Below are 17,335 nucleotides of genomic sequence, written 5' to 3' on the forward strand. Positions count from 1 at the left end.
TGAGTTATTTTGTTTCTGTGCAGGGTAAATACAGACTGCTTTATTTTTACACTGCAATATAGATCTCACCTTGAAGTCAAACCCCACCCAAATCTAAATTTCTCTGCACATTACATCTGCCCCACCTGCAGTGCACATGGTTTTGTCAATTTGAGAAGGAATTTGCCTTTGTGAGTGAATTGGAATAAGGGCCTATCTATCGATCTATGATTAAAACATGGGGAGGAACCTCTAATATAGGTAGACATTATGTAGGTCTCACACAGCAGGAGACTATATGCCTCATATTTCGGAGTATTACCTGTACATGGGTTCTACTTTTTAACTTCAGTGGCACTTGTTTTATGTGAGACGTAATGTGTTGTCATTTTCTAGTATTTAATGACACTATAGATGGAACATCCAGTACACCCAATGTCTAGTTGTTATCCAAGCCTCAGCTGAAGGAGAGGCGCAATATGGTGGCCAAATCTTTTTAGATTCACTATAGGGCTACCAAAACATTAACAAGCCACCATTTGGAAGCTAAAATAATACAATCCCTTACCTACAATGACTTAACCAAATAGCAAAATAATTCCTTTTTAGTGAAACGTATTTGCTGCAAATCTGCCTTCGTCACTGACCACCACCCTGCTGCCAGCATTTGATACACTGCTGAGCTAAGTTATAGAAATATCTTATTTGAAGTACTGTAAAGGCCTATTTTTGACCCGATCTCGACGCATTGAACCGATAAGTTCTCAGATTTCTTTCCAATTTGAGGTCCAGTACACATCGGATCAGTGGTCGCACTAAAGATTTGTCGGATCTGGCAGCCTCAGCTGGGATGCTATGCAACATATCATATGCAAAAGGACTGCACATGATATATCGCATGTGACCCTTGCACCGGAGAGCTGCCTTTTCACTTGCCGAGCTTCACATACAGTACCTCGTCCTAATGTATTGGGCCCTTAGAAACCATCCCCATACTGGAGGTAAGACATACCACGATGACATGCCCAGGTATAATCCACAGGATTTAGTTTCAGCGGAGCACCAGCAAATCTTGCATATGTCTAGAAAAAACACAAACATGATAGAAAGGTAAGAAATCACGGCAATGTTACAAATTTGTATTACACATAATAAGCACACATATTTTCCAAACATTATTAGCTAAAACCATATAGGGGTCCATTCTTCATTTAATATTAGTGACTGAATCCCCAAAAAGACTCGTTTGGGGATCAGCCACAAATATTATCCCCTGAATTTATCAGGAGGGACCGCAGCAGGAATGCTGCGATCCCTCCTGCACCGCCACCAGCCACCTCCCCCATAGGTTACTATGGGGATGCAAAGCTGCCTGATGTATCAGCATCAGGCAGCATCACTTGGGGTCCCTGGGCTACCGACGTTCTCAGATGGCGGTAGCCCACTGTAGCCTATGGGCTACACACCGCACTGCGGCCGGGGCAGTGCGCCGGGGGGGGGGGGGCTGGGGGTGGGCACAGTGCTGTCTACCTTTAGTGGTCAACCCAATGTCCCATATGCATTTAACTTGCCTTTCACAAACATCACTTCATCAAGACATCAGAATCCAGTTAACCAACCACTTAGTTTTTGGATTATGTGAGGAAACCAGAGCACCCCAGGAGGAAACCCATGCAAACACCAGGAGAGCATACAAACTCCGCACAGATAGGATGTTGGGGGGGGGGGGGGGGGGGGGAGAAGCCCCCAGTGCTCGGAGGTAAAAAAATACCCATAAATTACTATGCCAACAGTTCTTCGAGAAATATAATCTATACACACACAAATATTTAGCCTCATAATACAAATAAAATGATGTTATAAAAACTGCACAAATAAGTCACAACAAAACAAATAGAGATCGTAAGCTTGCGAGCAGGGCCCTCCTACCAGTGGCGTGCGGTGGGGTGAAGCAGGTGAGGCACAGCCTTTCCTGTCATACTAACCTATACACCGGAGTTTTGATTTTATAAAGTATGTCAAAAATACAAAGAATATATTTTAAAGATCTTATTTTTATTATTCTAATGATTTTTATAGTCAAAACTCTGGAGTGAAAAGTCTATGGCAGGTGAGGCAGTGCCTCACCTGGCTACCTTTCTACACATCTCTTATCAAAACTTAGCGAATCTCCAGCAGTGTATACTGCTGCATATGTGTAGAAGGATTCAGTATTGAATCCCGGCGATCGGGATCCCGGCGTTCAGAATCCCGACGCCGGAATCCCGACAGCCGAAATGCCGACAAGGGGGGGACGTGGATCGCCCCCCCCTTGCGGGCTCGGTGCCTCGCTACGCTCGGCACACTAATTTATTCTCCCTCCAGGGGTGTCGTGGACACCCCAGGAGGGAGAATGTGTCGGCATTTCGGCGGTCGGGATTCTGAACGCCGGGATTTTAACTGCATCCCGTGTAGAATGCCGGAATATACCCCATGGCTCATGTATTGTGTGCAAATCTAGCTCTGGTACTTGCCAGGGACTCCTCAGCCATTTACCTCACCGCACGTCCCTGCCTCCTACCTCAATGTCGGTTTGTATCTACCCAGTTTGTTTAATCACTGTTGTTTCCAGTTGTAAAGCGCAACGGAATATGCTGCGCTATATAATAAACTATAAATAAATAATAATAATAATAATAAATATACGTGCTACTTCAAAGTTCAACTCAGACAACCTCTAGACTGTGATTAGAGGAACATAAACTCAACAAAGCACAACGGAGCAGTCAGGAAGTGTTCAATGTCATTCCTAGGACCAAAGTCATACTGTACTGCCTGTACTGCGGAATAATCTACAGCCGACACGCCAGCGCCTCTGATCATAAACACACGTTAATTATAGACTACTGTAAGAACATTGCTGCTAGCTGCACAAAGAACTAAACTGGATTTAAGTCCACATAAATGAAGAACTTCAGGTTTCAACTAGTCACATTGACATAAGAAACAGAACTTTACAAGCAGGAAAATTGTTGTAGAAATATTACTGGAACAGACCTGCAGGCTACAAAGATTAAATTGTAGTCTAAATTCTACAACAGTGGTTCTCTAAGGGTGTGGTACAAAAAAGTCGACATTTAGGATGTCAACACTAACAGCATGCTAACCCTAAAGTCGGTTGTCGACATTCATGTTGACATCAGACAGGTATAGTTATAGGTAAGCCACGTTTTCTGACAACGGGTAAGGGAGAAAACTAATAACAAGATACTCTACAGGCCACTGCTCATTAACATTAATTTGCACTAATCCAACAGAACACACACCTAATTAGAGGACATTTAATTGTTCTAAGAGACTGGTTAGGCATAAAGCACAGGTTCTCAAACTTGGTCCTTAGGACCCCACACAGTGCATGTTTTGCAGGTCTCCTCACAGAATGAAAAGTGAAATAATTAGCTCCACCTGTGGAACGATTCATATGTGTCAGACAGAGTGCGTCTGTCAGGTGACCTATAAAACGTGAACTGTGTGGAGTCCTGAGGGCTGCGTTTGAGAACCACTGGCATAGAGAAACAAGTAATATCATAATCAAGTCTGATTTCTCTACAACTGTACCTAGTATTCAGGGAAAGAATCATAAGCCGCAAAAGAACAGTGCAATGGAATAGTGGGTCAGACAAGCTGCCAGAACCCAGTCATGCGTTTCCAGGAACCGTCTGCATCTGTCTAGGACATTGGGGGTATCAGGTTTACTAGACACTGGAGCCACCACGGGAGATGTCCTTAGTGTGCAGTATATAAGAAATGGGAGCTTTCCTGGCATTTATTACAAATGGCGACTCATGCACAGTCCATGCACAAGCCTGGCCTCCATCACACATCACTCTGTGAGCTTGTATCAACATCCAGCACTAAGCAAACCCCAAAGTCCCGTTACCAAAGCAAATTGCAAACATGCCAACAGCATTTCCACTAGCTGCGTTACCAATGACTTTTACAGTGTAATTAAAACCGTATGTAGTCTCATTACACTACTGCTTCATAGGCCCAACACACAACATGGAAGGAAAAGGTCCAAATGCAATCTAGTAAATCTACTGCACCTACGGAGCAGCAGCATAATGTGTATGTAGAGTATGTAGGACGACTAAACACTTATCATCTCAGGTCTTCCCAGAAAGGCTTTATTGTCACCGTTTGTTTCCTCACGCTCATAATGACATGCTAATATTAGGTAGCCATCTTTTGCAGAGTCGCTAGCAGTAGTGGCATATTTTACCCCTTATCTCTTGGTCTTATCCCAGCTTTACTCATGTTACCCTCACCTAGCTCCCCCTATGGCAGTGGTCAGGGAACTGGGTCCTCATTACCCCACACAGTGCATGTTTTGCTGGTAACCCAGCAGGTGCACAGGTGTACTAATTACTCACAGACATATATTATAAGGTCCGCAGGTGGAGTTAATTATTTCACTTGTGATTCTGTGAGGAGACCTGGAAAACATGGACTGCATGGGGTAATGAGGACCGAGTTCCCTGACCACTGCCCTATGGTGACCCATTCTCTCTTTCTTCTCTCACTCCCACCACCCATCTGCCCAGTCTCCATTCTTTTATCTCTCTCTGCCCCATTTTTCAAATTAAGGGCCTTATTTATCAACAAGTGATAAAACATGCGAATGATCAAACTAATCTCCCAATCAGCACCATTTATCTTCTGGTGCCCACACACGGCGAGATGTGTGCTAGGTGCGATTTAAGCTATACAATGTGCTTTGCAATTTGAACTTTATACACTGTGCTATTCGAACTACATAATATTTGGACTAGACTACAATTAGTGATTTAAATATGTAAAGTACATTTCGAATGTGATTCCTTAAGGTCCCCATACACACTGTGATAGCAGCGTGCAATGTGACGCGTTATTGGGCGTATCGCATGGCAACGCATGCGTTTAGCGTGCGATGCGATGCACGGGCAGTACAAAAAGTATGTGCAGCACATACTTTTTGTACTGTGCGATGTGATGCCCGCGGGAGTGCGCATCGCAGCGTGTATGGGTACCTTTATACAGGAGGCAATTTGTACTAGACATGATGCGATGACTGAACCTTGATTGTGCCCACACACGTTACATTTTGTACTGTATATATATGTATGTGATGCGTGGGAGCGCACATCGCGAGCCAAAAGAAACCCGGTGCAATGTTCTCTACACAATGCTTTTTTTACTTAAAAGTTCAAAACGCAAGCAATCATCGAGTTTTAGCATTCTTTGATACATTAGCCACTAAGTTTAAACAGCAAGTTTGTTTATCTGGATGCTAGATCAGCAATGAAAGCTCCAAATCCATCCTTACATTAGGTCATTGCACTGTCATCTCTTGTATCTGACATGGGGCATGACCATCGATGGTTGCCTTGCCCAAGGTCTTGCTATGGCTGCAATGCTTTTTTTTTTTTCAGTGCTGCACGTAGTCGCCTGCAGATTGGTTGCATTCAATGCCTGGTAAAATACATTGCCCCCACCCCTTCCCCAATGACCCTTAATAAAATACTTCCCACCAGCTTTCAGCTACTTGGGCATAAATGTTTCAAAGCCTTATGGAATTAAACAGGGAAAAATATGTAAAGATATATAGACTAAAGCCTGGTACACACGGCAGTGATAGTGGCTGATATTGCTGGGAATATGGTCGCTGGCGACCATATTGCCAGTGATGGGAGTGTGCCCCGGTGATCGCCGGGTGCATGCTCCTGTTTTCAGCCCCGTTCTAATCGCTGGTCGCAGGAGCTTGACCAGGAAGAGAAGAGCCCTGTGTATATGATGTAGCCCGGGCATATACATGGCAGATAGAGAAGTCTAAAAGCATATAGCTAATGGTCTAATGAGCATATAAAGCAGGCATGTCCAAACTATGGCCTCCAGCTGTTGGGAAACTACAAGTTCCATCATGCCTTGCCACAGTTTTTTGTGCTTTTTCATTTCTTACTTAAACCATCTTAGATGGCCCCAAATCCTGCAGCTTTCTGCCTCCCTGATATTTATGTCAGTGTCATCTGCTGATGCAGCTTTGGGTATGCACCCTGTACTGGTCCTCTATCTTGTTTATTTGTTTATGTAGTCTATAATTGGGCACTGCAGATCCCTTATAGAGCCATATAAATAAAGGATGATAATATTATTATTATTAGTGTAAAACTTTTGGCATATAGATGCTTTGAAGAAACTGCAGAGAGTCTAGGGCACTGCCACATGAGGACGGTTGGGAACCGCTTCCCTAGAGATTCATCACAGTTACGGTTGTGAAATATTAGCTTGACAATGTCCAGGTCAACAGCCACTTGAAAATAATATTGGTAATGGTGGAAGAGCAAGACATCTCCCGTTGCCTTGCAGACTAACCACGTTGCATTCCACCTGCAGCGTTATCAGCATCTCCTCCTTTTACCCAACTAGCAATCCCATGCGAGCTACCCACACAGCGCTTAGACAACAGCGTTCATCTGCTCCGTGCTGCCACGGGTGGAGTAAGCAGCAGCAGCATTTATCCTACAGGCGTTAGCGGGAACCCGGAGACAGTACACAGCCAGCGGACAGATTTCTGATTGCATACAGTCACTAGATCTACCACAGAAAGGTCAACATTCATTCGGAGGACCACTGATGGTCAACAAGCCTTAATTCGGCACACTGAAAAGGTTGACAGGGCCATTATCACGATATTGGGAAGGTCGACAGTTAAAAAGCCAACACTTTTTCTGACCGCACACTACTCCTTAATATAGGTACACACATACCGCTTGCTTCCACTCCATTCGTAAGTACTGTGGAAATTTCAAATTAAGGTGAGGGGGTATTCATAAATGAAAAGCATAACGTTTGGGAACATTTGATCTAACTCTGCCCCACTTGGATTGTTAAGTAAGAACAAGTCGGTTTTAATAAAAAATCATGGAAAATTGATATCGAACTATTGACATACTCAAATCAGTAGTTACAAGTCAAATAGGTTAAACTCGATGGACTAACGTCTTTTTTCAACCTCACTTACTATGTTACTATGACATGTTTTTTTGTCAATGTTGACCTTTTCCATATGTCTACCAATACAGGTCGACTTATTGACTGTTGACCTATCCACCGGATACCCCCAGTTACTACCAGCAAAGTGTGACCTTCATCACATCACTTTCACTTTGTGTAGATGATTATATTCTACAGCAGAAGCAGCACACTACATGGGGAATATGGCAGCCGGGGTGCTGCAGTGCTCTGCCTCTGTGCAAGGGATGCAGGTGTTGCAGTGTCTGTGCAGCGGATGCAGGGTTATGCGCAGGGCTATGCTGTCAGTGTACACTGGCAGAACACACCATGCGCTGCAGCCTCTCTTACCAGCACGACCAGGCACTCGGGGTGCACGGAGGGCAGCCCCCAATCTCCGCCCCAGAACCTGAGCTCCATCACGGTGGGAATCCCTGATGCTGCGGGCCAGCTGTCTGACAGCCGGGAACTTCCTGCCGGGGACTCACCGGTGCCGCCCCCTAGAGGCGGGGCCTGAGCTCATTGCCGGAGCGTGCTGCATCCCGCAATCCGAGACCACCCCGTGTCCTGTCTGTGACCTGCGGGGGCGCCGCGCTGGTCACCACAGGGCCCTCCTGCCGTGCGGTCACACGGCCACCAGCGGGGGGAGCTCTCCGCCGGTCCCCTCCGTCCTGGGGTGCATCTCTGGCAGTGTTGTCTCTGGCAGGTGTAGGGTTATAAGGGGATGGGGAAGGTGTGTAGCATTATGGGACAGGGGACGGTGTGTATAGTGTTATGGGGCCAGTGTGTTGCATGATGGGACAGGGGATGGTGTGTATAGTGTTATGGGGATGGGGCCGGTGTGTATAGTGTTATGGGGATGGGGCCGGTGTGTATAGTGTTATGGGGATGGGGCCGGTGTGTATAGTGTTATGGGGATGGGGCCGGTGTGTATAGTGTTATGGGGATGGGGCAGGTGTGTATAGTGTTATGGGGGTGGGGCAGGTATGTAGCATTATGGGACAGGGTCCGGTGTGTATAGTGTTACGGGGATGGGGCAGGTGTGTGTATATTCTTATGGGGGTGGGGCAGGTGTGTAACATGATGGGACACGGGACGGTGTGTATACTGTTGTGGGGATGGGGCAGGTGTGTAGCATTATGGAACAGGGGACGGTGAGTAATAGTGTTATGGGGATGGGGCCGGTGTGTAGCATGATGGGACAGGGGACGGTGTGTATAGTGTAGGGCTGGGGTAGCCAACCCTAGTCCTCGAGAGCTACCAACAGTGCATGTTTTGCAGGTCTCCTCACAGAAACACAAGTGAGCTCATTAGCTCCATCTGTGTATCTTTTAAAATGTGTAATGAGTGCAGCAGCTACAGTAGGTTATCTGGAAAATGTGAACTGTTGGTAGCTCTCGAGGGCTAGGGTTGGCTACCACTGGTGTAGGGGATGGGGCAGATTTGTATAGCATTCTAGGCACATAGGCAGTGTTCCCTCTAAGCTGTGCGCACAGACATTACAACAGAGCGCACAAAGCAGCAGTGGTCCCTTTTTGCAGTTGTGGACTCAATTAATGTGTGTTTCACCCATTTACTACATTGTGTGCTGTGTTTTGAATGTTTAAATGTTTAATATCATTTTGAAGTAAAGTTAACACAAATGCTGAACGTCATTTTCCAGTTATATATATATATATATATATATGACACACAAAAAATTTAACTTTCCTTCCAAAGTTGCACAGCCAAAATCATTTGCCGCACACAGCCTTTAAAAAATTAGAGGGAACATTGCACATAGGACAGGGCAGGTATATAGTGTTATATGGACAGGGGAAGGTGTGTATAGCATTATAAGGACAGGGTGGGGCAGGTGTATATGATTATGGGTAAAGGGCAGGTGTGTATATAGTTATGTAGACAGGATGGAGTAAGTGAGTGGTGTTATGGACAAGTCAGTATAGTATTATGGGTAAAATTGACCGGTCAGGCATATGTGTTCTATAGGCAGGTGTGTATTGTGTTATGTAAATGGGGCAGGTGTATAATATACAGTCCCTGTCTAGTTGACAAACGTTCTCTCTTGTGTATCTTCTCCTTTGGTGACCCTTCTTACACAGCCATGCAGAGTGGTCACACTGTAAATAACTATCTGTAACTTACCTTGTGGTCCTGGTGTTTATATCATGAGTGCTGTCTATCATGTAAATGTTATCCTGGTGTAAATGTTATCCTGGTGTGGACTGTGGAAAGCACCAGGGAACGTGTGTGTGAAATATATAGTATGCAACCAAATATTAAATTACATGTAAAGTCACTGTTTATGCAGTTTAATGCATTGTTCTCTCTCTTAGTACCCCTGTCCCAGTATTCCAGATATAAGCGCACCTACCTGTAATAGTGGTTCGGGAAACGCTACTTAGGTAAATGTAGTGTGAGGTTTTGTACTCTCCCAGAATTATCTTTAGTATTTTCCTGCAAAATGTTCATGTTCAGCATCTCACTTTCTGACATTATAGTTCACACATGCTGGAATCCATAAACCCTGTTTGTTTTGAACACAGCAGCAACAACAATGTCTGTAATTTCTACAGATTCTACTTTTAATTGGTTGCTATGGAAAATATCCCATCTTCAATAGAACTCCCATCTTACTAAGTGTACCCCCAAGTCTTAATAGTGTTCATTCTAGCGCCCGCTATCTTTGAAAATCCATGCAGTACCTCTTCCCTGCCTGGGGTGTCGCAGTCTGCTGTGGTGTTTCTAGCACAGGTCTGGTTTGCATATCAGTGCTGATATACAGACCACACTGTGCTAGAAGCACTACAGCAGACAGTGACACCCCAGGCAGGGAAGAGGAACTGCATGGATTTTCAAAGATAGCGGGCGCTAGAATGAACACTACTTAACATGGGTTGCCAGTCAGAAGTGTCTGGGAGGGTCTGCTTGAGTTTACAGAACCACATGGCAGCTTACCCTAACACCAGGCCTTGCTGATTATGAATACATAACAAATGTTTACTTTTAATCCTTTATTTCAGGCTTGCCCGGTGCCCTGACCAGTAGTAGCCCAAAGGGTTCATTTTAATAATTTGTAGGGAAAAAAATTACTGCAGTAGGTACTGAAGTGCAGGTACAAGGGCAAGCTTGTACTTTTGGTCCTCCAAGTCCCAGCTTGACATGGCAGCCTGGCCATGCCGGGATGTGTAATTCACTGTAAATAAAAACTTGAAAATTAAAATTCCACCTCTCTGCTTCATTGTGAACATTCAGCTATGAGGAATCTACTGTCTGCTGCGTACCATCCATTACTACAGTGATGGTGTGAAATGTAGCTGCATCCTATCTAGGCCTGTAGGTGGTATGTTATTGTTTATCCATTGCACGTTTAATTGTGTTATTATTGCTTAGTACAGTGGTTCCCAAACTGTGTACCGTGGCTTCCTGGGGTGCCTCGGGACACATGCAGGGGTGCCCTGGGTTGGTGGTCTAGGACCAACTCAAATTATTAATGGTTAATTATTTATGAGCAAAACCAAGTGCTGGTGGCTGCCAATCATAAAGTATGTACAAACAGAAGCAAATCGTGCCTTTTACCACATAGCAGACCTTAAGAATCACATATAAACCTAAAATAATTATATATTTTTTGACCATGGTGTGCCGTGAAAATTTTTTTTATACTCTAGGGTGCTGTGATTCAAAAAAGATTGGGAACCCAATACTAAATATTATTATTGGTTACATACATTTTTTTTTAGAATTCATACTTTTTTTTTTGCATTTCATTCTTATCTACCCAAGTGCTAATTCCACAAAGTATAAAAAGCACAAATGCAATTTGTACAAAGCAAGATTAAACCTTTAATATACACTAGGTAAGGGAAATATCATATCTGTAATGCATTTTAGTTACAAGTCAGTAACTTACCTACTGCCTGGTCCACAATGTTTATCTGTGCATAGCTACAGATATATGGCGATGCCGTATACTACTGTATACAGTATTTGGCAGGAATACATGCACAGTACAGAGTGATGTACCACACATTACCTGATAACAATACGGCATGCGTTTCGAAACACCTTCGTCAAGGCACATTAACCGTTCAAGTTTCAAGGATTTTACCTGAGCACAAGTGACTTAATTATTGAATCAGTTATTTTGACATTACAATCTGCGCTTCAGCATGGATATCACTATAACCTGGATGGATTGGGCTCAATCCAATTAGGTGCGAGTCTATGAATATGAGTTTGTTCCATAGAATCCAATAAAATGCACATACCTGAGAAATCTGAAATTGGAAATGCCAGTGTTAAGAATACTACCATCGAAGGTGAGCAAAAGGAAAGGTGTCAGATTGTTACGTTATGCTTTAAAAAAGTTGATTTGTGTATACAAATGGTAAAAAGGAAAGGAATTTAGGGATTCAATGCCGCTTGGTAAGCAGCAGTCGTTCGCTGCTTAACTCCGCCCGGCCAAAGGGGAGAGTAAACAATGGTTGCCGAACATCAAATGATTTCTGTCCCCTTCAGTGCCTTTCGTGGGTACGGCCAAAAAACTGGGCGTTCCTCTCCAGATGGCCCCTGCCCCCTCCCTTCCCTACTTGTACGAATGCCTCGGCATCTCCGATAGTCACCAAGTCCAAGTGAATAATTAGTCATTAGGGTTGTGTCCAACGGGTTCTGAAGCAAGTCCCAACATTTTCACATTAGCATAAAGATTTTTTCTACCTTTTCACACCCTCAAGGGGTAGGTCACAAAAAAACACAGATCTCTAAAATAAGCAATGCAAGTTTGTAAATGGAGTGCAAGTGCAATCTGTTATGTGAGAACGGCTCGCAGGACACAATTCACTAATTGGATTGCCACTTGCTAACCCTTATAAATTGAATAGGCGGGTCGGCCCTATGATTTTTGTATATGGGTCCAACCTGGGTGTGACCTGGCTGAGACCCCTTTCAGAGTTGCAGCAGGACCTGGCTTATTTGTGGGTCACTGACGTCACCGCACATGTGACCATTGCCTGGATTTAGTAATTGGATACATCAACCTGGCTCACCTGTTTAGACGGCACCGCAGCCATGAGTAATTCCGAGGACCAGCATTGTGAGCTAGCGATGTTAGATTCCTAGGTCAATTGTCCCAGGTCAACCCGTTTCCATTGAGCTGCTACCAGGTTTCGTTTTAAATACTGTGGAAAAGGTGCCTTAACGACTGAGGTTGAAACACTGCAATTAATGGAGGTATTCAATTCTCAGCAATGTGCCACCGTGATGTTCGCACACACACATCCCAGAGAATTATGCTAAAATGACATTGATAACTTTCCTACTGTCTTCTATGGATTGCGAGGGAAAACTTCCCATGTTGATGGTCGCAAGGTGTTGGCATTCTGACAGTCCTGACAGCATATGACATCACCTGGGATTAAATTCACCCTAAATCTTGTAATAAGAAAACTATTGGCCCATGAAGCTCAGATGTGGAGTCATTCAGGTTCACGTTAACATCTGGCCTAGCTGTTTGCATCGCCACATTTTCATTTTGTTTTATAATGGCAAAGACAGTGACTCTTTATTCGAGTTTATAAACACTCTGATGTATTCTATGATTGCACTGAACCATCAATTCAGAGCAATTAGAAGCCATATTTAATATTTATGCAATCAATTTCAGCAGCACGTTTTCTTTTGTGGCGTATTTCCTAAAACCTGCAAGTAGTTAACATCGTGTAATTTGACTGCAGATAACATTTGTACTTTTCGTGTATGAATAATATCCTAACTTTTATAATATCACATCATAAAGGTTGTAGCATATTCAGCTCTTTAAAGTGACATTATAGACCTACAGAAGGAAACGATTGGACCCATTCGGATGGGAGGATTGTCACTGTGGAGGACGCCTGAAGGGAAATGATTCCTGACCAATTGTCAGGGTTAAAGACCAATCAAACCTCACTGTACTTTGTTTTTATGTCGTTTTTCCATATTAACACAGTATTACACCATTCGGAGTTCCTCTTTCTACTTTCAATTCATTCATGAGTACATTCCTAAGAATGCATGCCAAACAAAAGACTTAAAGAAGAAAGGCAAATCTGAATTCATATACAGCTATGAAAGCGTTTGTGTACTGGAGTTAGAGGAACATTTGAATTTATTTTGAATGCAGTGTTACACTATGAAAGTGTATTTTTGTGTTTGAGCTTTGAGTTCACTCATGAGTTTGAAGAAACTCAGGGAGCCCGAGGTGTGCTCCCACCACCACCAGTGACGTGACTAAACGCGTGCACAGGGGGCAGCCGTACAGAACTTGTGGCCCTCTCCCAAAGGAGAAAGGCCCCATGGTTCCCCTGACCTCCCTCAGCCATAAGGCCGAGGAAGGAAAAAAGGGATCGGTGGGTCCTCTTTGCCTAAGCTTAGAGAGACCCGCGTTTCCTCCACCCCCGGAAGGGTTTCGGACGGTGGGTCCTCCGCACCCGAAGGTTTGGAGGGACCCGCTTAGGCTTCCCTCCGCCTTGCGGCTCGGGGTTGCCCTCGAGGGAACCGGGACTCTCCCCAAAAGGTGAAGAGTCCCAGTCACGTTTGGGGAACGGAAGGCCCGTTAGGGACAGCCGCACTACCCAAATGAAAAAACGTGACAAACTAACGAAAAACGTGGAGTGCAAAACGTGCAAATCATAAAAAGAAAAGAATAAGGCCCTAGCCAAAAGGCCGGGGGGGGTGTGTGAAAAATTGTCCTACCCCATCCAAAAGGACAGGGTAAGGACGTGAAGCGCTAACCTAAAGGGAAGTGCGCAGTGCGAGTGCCATTCGTGCAAGGTGACTTGGGATCACCCGTGCATGTCCGGCACCCCCGAGTTTCCCCGGGGGCACAGTGCAGCCTCGGACTCCAGGCAGCCAGCCAGTCAGCGTCCGACCAAGTGTTTCTCCGTCTCACCAGCAGGCACTTTCCAGCCCCCGGCATGGGAATGGGTACTCCACTGAGCTTTTCGAAAGACTCCCTTAGAGGCTGAGGCCCCCTCGGAAGAGCAATCTACTCGGTCCCAGTGTTTCTCCGCTCCCAGGGTTAAGATACTAGGCTGAGCTTTTCGCGGTCTCCCCATCAGAGGCTGCAATCCTCTGGAACAGGAGCCATCTACTCAGTCCCAGCCTTTCTCCGCTCCCTGGGAATGGATACTAGACTGAGCTTTTCGCTGTCTCATCCTTCGGGGGCTACGAACCCCGTCAAGAGAGTCAAACTACTAAGCCCAGTGTTTCTCCCCCCCTCCTACCAGTGGGTTTACGGAGCCTCCTACCACTGGCAGAGGTGAAGATACTTAGTGAGACTTTTCACTACTCCCGGGAAAAAACAGAGGGGTCCCACACCCTCCGCCCATCAGAGCAGCTACTCAGTCCCACCTTTCTCTATTCTCTGCCAGAGGCCAGTCCATACCAACTGATAAGAACAGATACTACACTTGATCTTAGCCAAAAGGCCTGCTTTCACATTGTCTAAACGTTTAAGACCCGGTATTTTGAAACGGTATTTAAAACGGGTCTGAGACACTAAACCCCTTTCACATTGCAGGTGAAAGCCGGTATATTACAGTTTTAAACCCCTTTCACACCACACACAAATAACGGGTCTCAAGCAGGTTTGCAGTGTGAAAGCAGCTAGTAGAACATGACAGACAGTAGCTATAAGACAGCGCAGTGCATATTTAATGAGCAGGGCCCGCTCATTACATATGTGCATATGTAATGAGCGGGTCCCACTCATTAAATATTCACTGCGCTGATAACCAGCTCAGTGCTCACTGCTGCCTGAGTCCCATATGTGGGTGGGGGGCGGGATGTAGATCGGCGATGTAGATCGGCAGGGGGCTGTCATATGGGGAAAAGCAACGTTTCCTTGGTGTGCCCACAAAAACCAGAACCAGGCCCAAAGTGCATCATGTAAAAATCTGGTGTAATTGTAGTTATTTGTATAGATCATTACTAATGCAGCCCTTCTGTAGAGTAGCACTGTTCTATAATTACTTCTGCTGTACGTTCCGTCACCTCTATTCAGTGCCTTTGGACTGAGAGCTTTATTAGGTTAGCGTAGTTGATGATCGAAAGGCAAAGTAATCTGCTCTGCGGAGATGCATAGTTTGGTGCACAAGTACCTCTAGGCGCGTCTGGAAAAGTTTTCATTCCTACCCAGTGCTAAGATCAAAAGACAGTGTGACATCTGCAGAGAATCATACCGGTCCCCTGCCATCCTTCACAAGCCAAAATATCCTGGGCTCTGTGCTGCCTGCTCCCAGCATGCTGCTAAGGCTGAGCATATATCTATTTCCACAATCCTTACTAGGGCATTTCTCTTCATTAAATTTAACTTTTGATATTCTAGCTCTTCGGATTCCTGTGCCTTGCGATGCATTGTCATACCGGACAAGACCGGGCATATTAAAATTCTTTGGAAATGACAATTTGGCAGGCGTGGCAGGCTCACGGAAGCGCAATATGGTAGAATGGAAATGTTCTTTTTACAAGATTTCTGTGTTAGTTGTGGAATTGGACGCTGGGCTTTATATGCTATGACACACCGTTTGTCTAAAATAGTTTCCTTGGTGATAGTGTCAGAATTGGTGTTTGTGGCTCAACTAGACTTTACTTTCAGAACTGTCACTTCATTTCCAGTGCTGCAAAGGTACATACACACTTTGTGATATTACAAACGATATCGCACATCGTGGCCCTTCTGAGTGATATAGTTTGTAATATAGAGGCAGATGTATGAAGCCTTAACAAGAGATAAATGCAAGGGTGATAAAGATGGATAAACATCCAGCCAATCAGCTCCTTACTGACTTTTTTTCAAACCTAGCCTGTAGCAAGGCAGTTGGCAGGCGATTAGCTGGACGTTTATCTCTCTTTATCACCCTTGCATTTATCTCTTGTTAAGGCTTAATACATCTGCCCCATTGTCTAGTGTCTCAATATTGTTAACTATGCACGCACCTGTGGGAAATTACCCCCATACCCCGCATCATCCGTACAAGCAGCTTAATCTGACTTTGGGGGGGGGGGGGGGGGGGTTCAATGTGTGCCTATATTTCCGGCACACCTATTCAATCTTGGATGTTTTCTGCCCTCATTCCCCCTCGCAGATTTGACTTTTTGAAAAGGCAAATTTACATCTGTTTTCAACAAACTACATGTGGATCAGTGAGTTTTTTGCATGTATTACGGCTCTCTGAAAGATTGAATAGCGTTGGTCGAATTGGCCAATATTTCTAACTATTGGAAATGTTTTAAAAGTTGAAAAAAGAGATTCAATACTACCCCATTTCGCATGTACGGAGTGGGGACCCCGATAAAGTCACTGAATTATATCGTTAACAATATTGTTCATTTTGTATGCACTGTATATTTCACCCGGGAGTTTAAGGGGAAATTGTTGATGCTATTGTCCATAGAGGATACCGCATAGCGTGCGCACACCTAAAGTGTACATGCCCTTACACAGGCAGAAACGGCAACCACAGGCACACTCCCAAATCCAGACCATTTCCTGGGGAAATCAGCACAACTGGAGCAGGTGTGATTATATGGTTCTCGATAAATCAGCTTATCATAGCCCCACCCCCTCTGTGTGATGCATTGTGGAGGACTTGGGAGGTGGCAAATAAAGCAATTTGCCCATTCTCTTCCCACAAGAGAGACAGTGTGGTTGCCATCCATGGTTACTATCAATGGAAATGGCGGCACAAACCATCAAGAGTCGGTTCCTATTCTGTGCCATCAATGGTTTTACCATCGTTTCTGTGCATACGTGGTGGCTAGTGCTTCTTGCGTATGAGAGCTGGGAGTGGAGTTGAGCTGTAACTGACAGCTCAGCCAGTCAGGGAGGCAGGACATCCTATCCCCAGCTCTTACACAAAGTGGATGAGATGTACTAATGTGAAAATGTGGTAAAAACCCTGCATTTTGTGTATGTACATAGCCCCAGTCTCTAGGTAACGCCAGCAAAAGCCGTAATGGGGTTTGAGATACGCTTCATTGAAGAGGCGTGAACTGAAAGGCTGATTTTTCAAAGAATGAACATGCTCTATTACAAGCTCAAATTCATTAAGTGGATATCTGAGCCAGTATCTTCCTGAGGCCTACATGTAGAGCTGGAGTAACATAAGGATGGCTGGGGCTGTCACCCAAAGACACCCACACACATATACCCCTTTTAAGGTATCCCCAGTGTGTACGATGTCAGTGGCAGCGGGGACCTGGCATACACACTTGCCGATGCCTGCGGCAAATGAACAATAACAGGGGTGGGGACATCAAATGAGCAATATTGCTCAGAAGGGCT

General features: G+C 44.8%; 1 protein-coding gene across 2 annotated transcripts in view; it reads right to left on the reverse strand.

Annotated features, from left to right (window-relative positions):
- MTX3 (metaxin 3) overlaps nt 1-7,490 on the reverse strand; it is a 32,842-nt gene extending 25,352 nt beyond the window's left edge. For both annotated transcript variants that reach the window (XM_083152354.1, XM_083152346.1), the window contains exons 1-2: nt 7,360-7,490; nt 992-1,061 (exon numbers count right to left, since the gene is read on the reverse strand). In XM_083152354.1, coding sequence (XP_083008480.1) covers nt 992-1,061; nt 7,360-7,428 — 139 coding nt within the window. In that variant the 5' untranslated portion in view covers nt 7,429-7,490. The remainder of the gene's footprint in view (nt 1-991; nt 1,062-7,359) is intronic.
- Between the last annotated feature and the right edge of the window lie 9,845 nt (nt 7,491-17,335).

This window comes from Crinia signifera, chromosome 1 (assembly GCF_055691185.1).
Source record: "Crinia signifera chromosome 1, ASM5569118v1, whole genome shotgun sequence".
NCBI classification, from domain to species: Eukaryota; Metazoa; Chordata; class Amphibia; order Anura; family Myobatrachidae; genus Crinia; species Crinia signifera.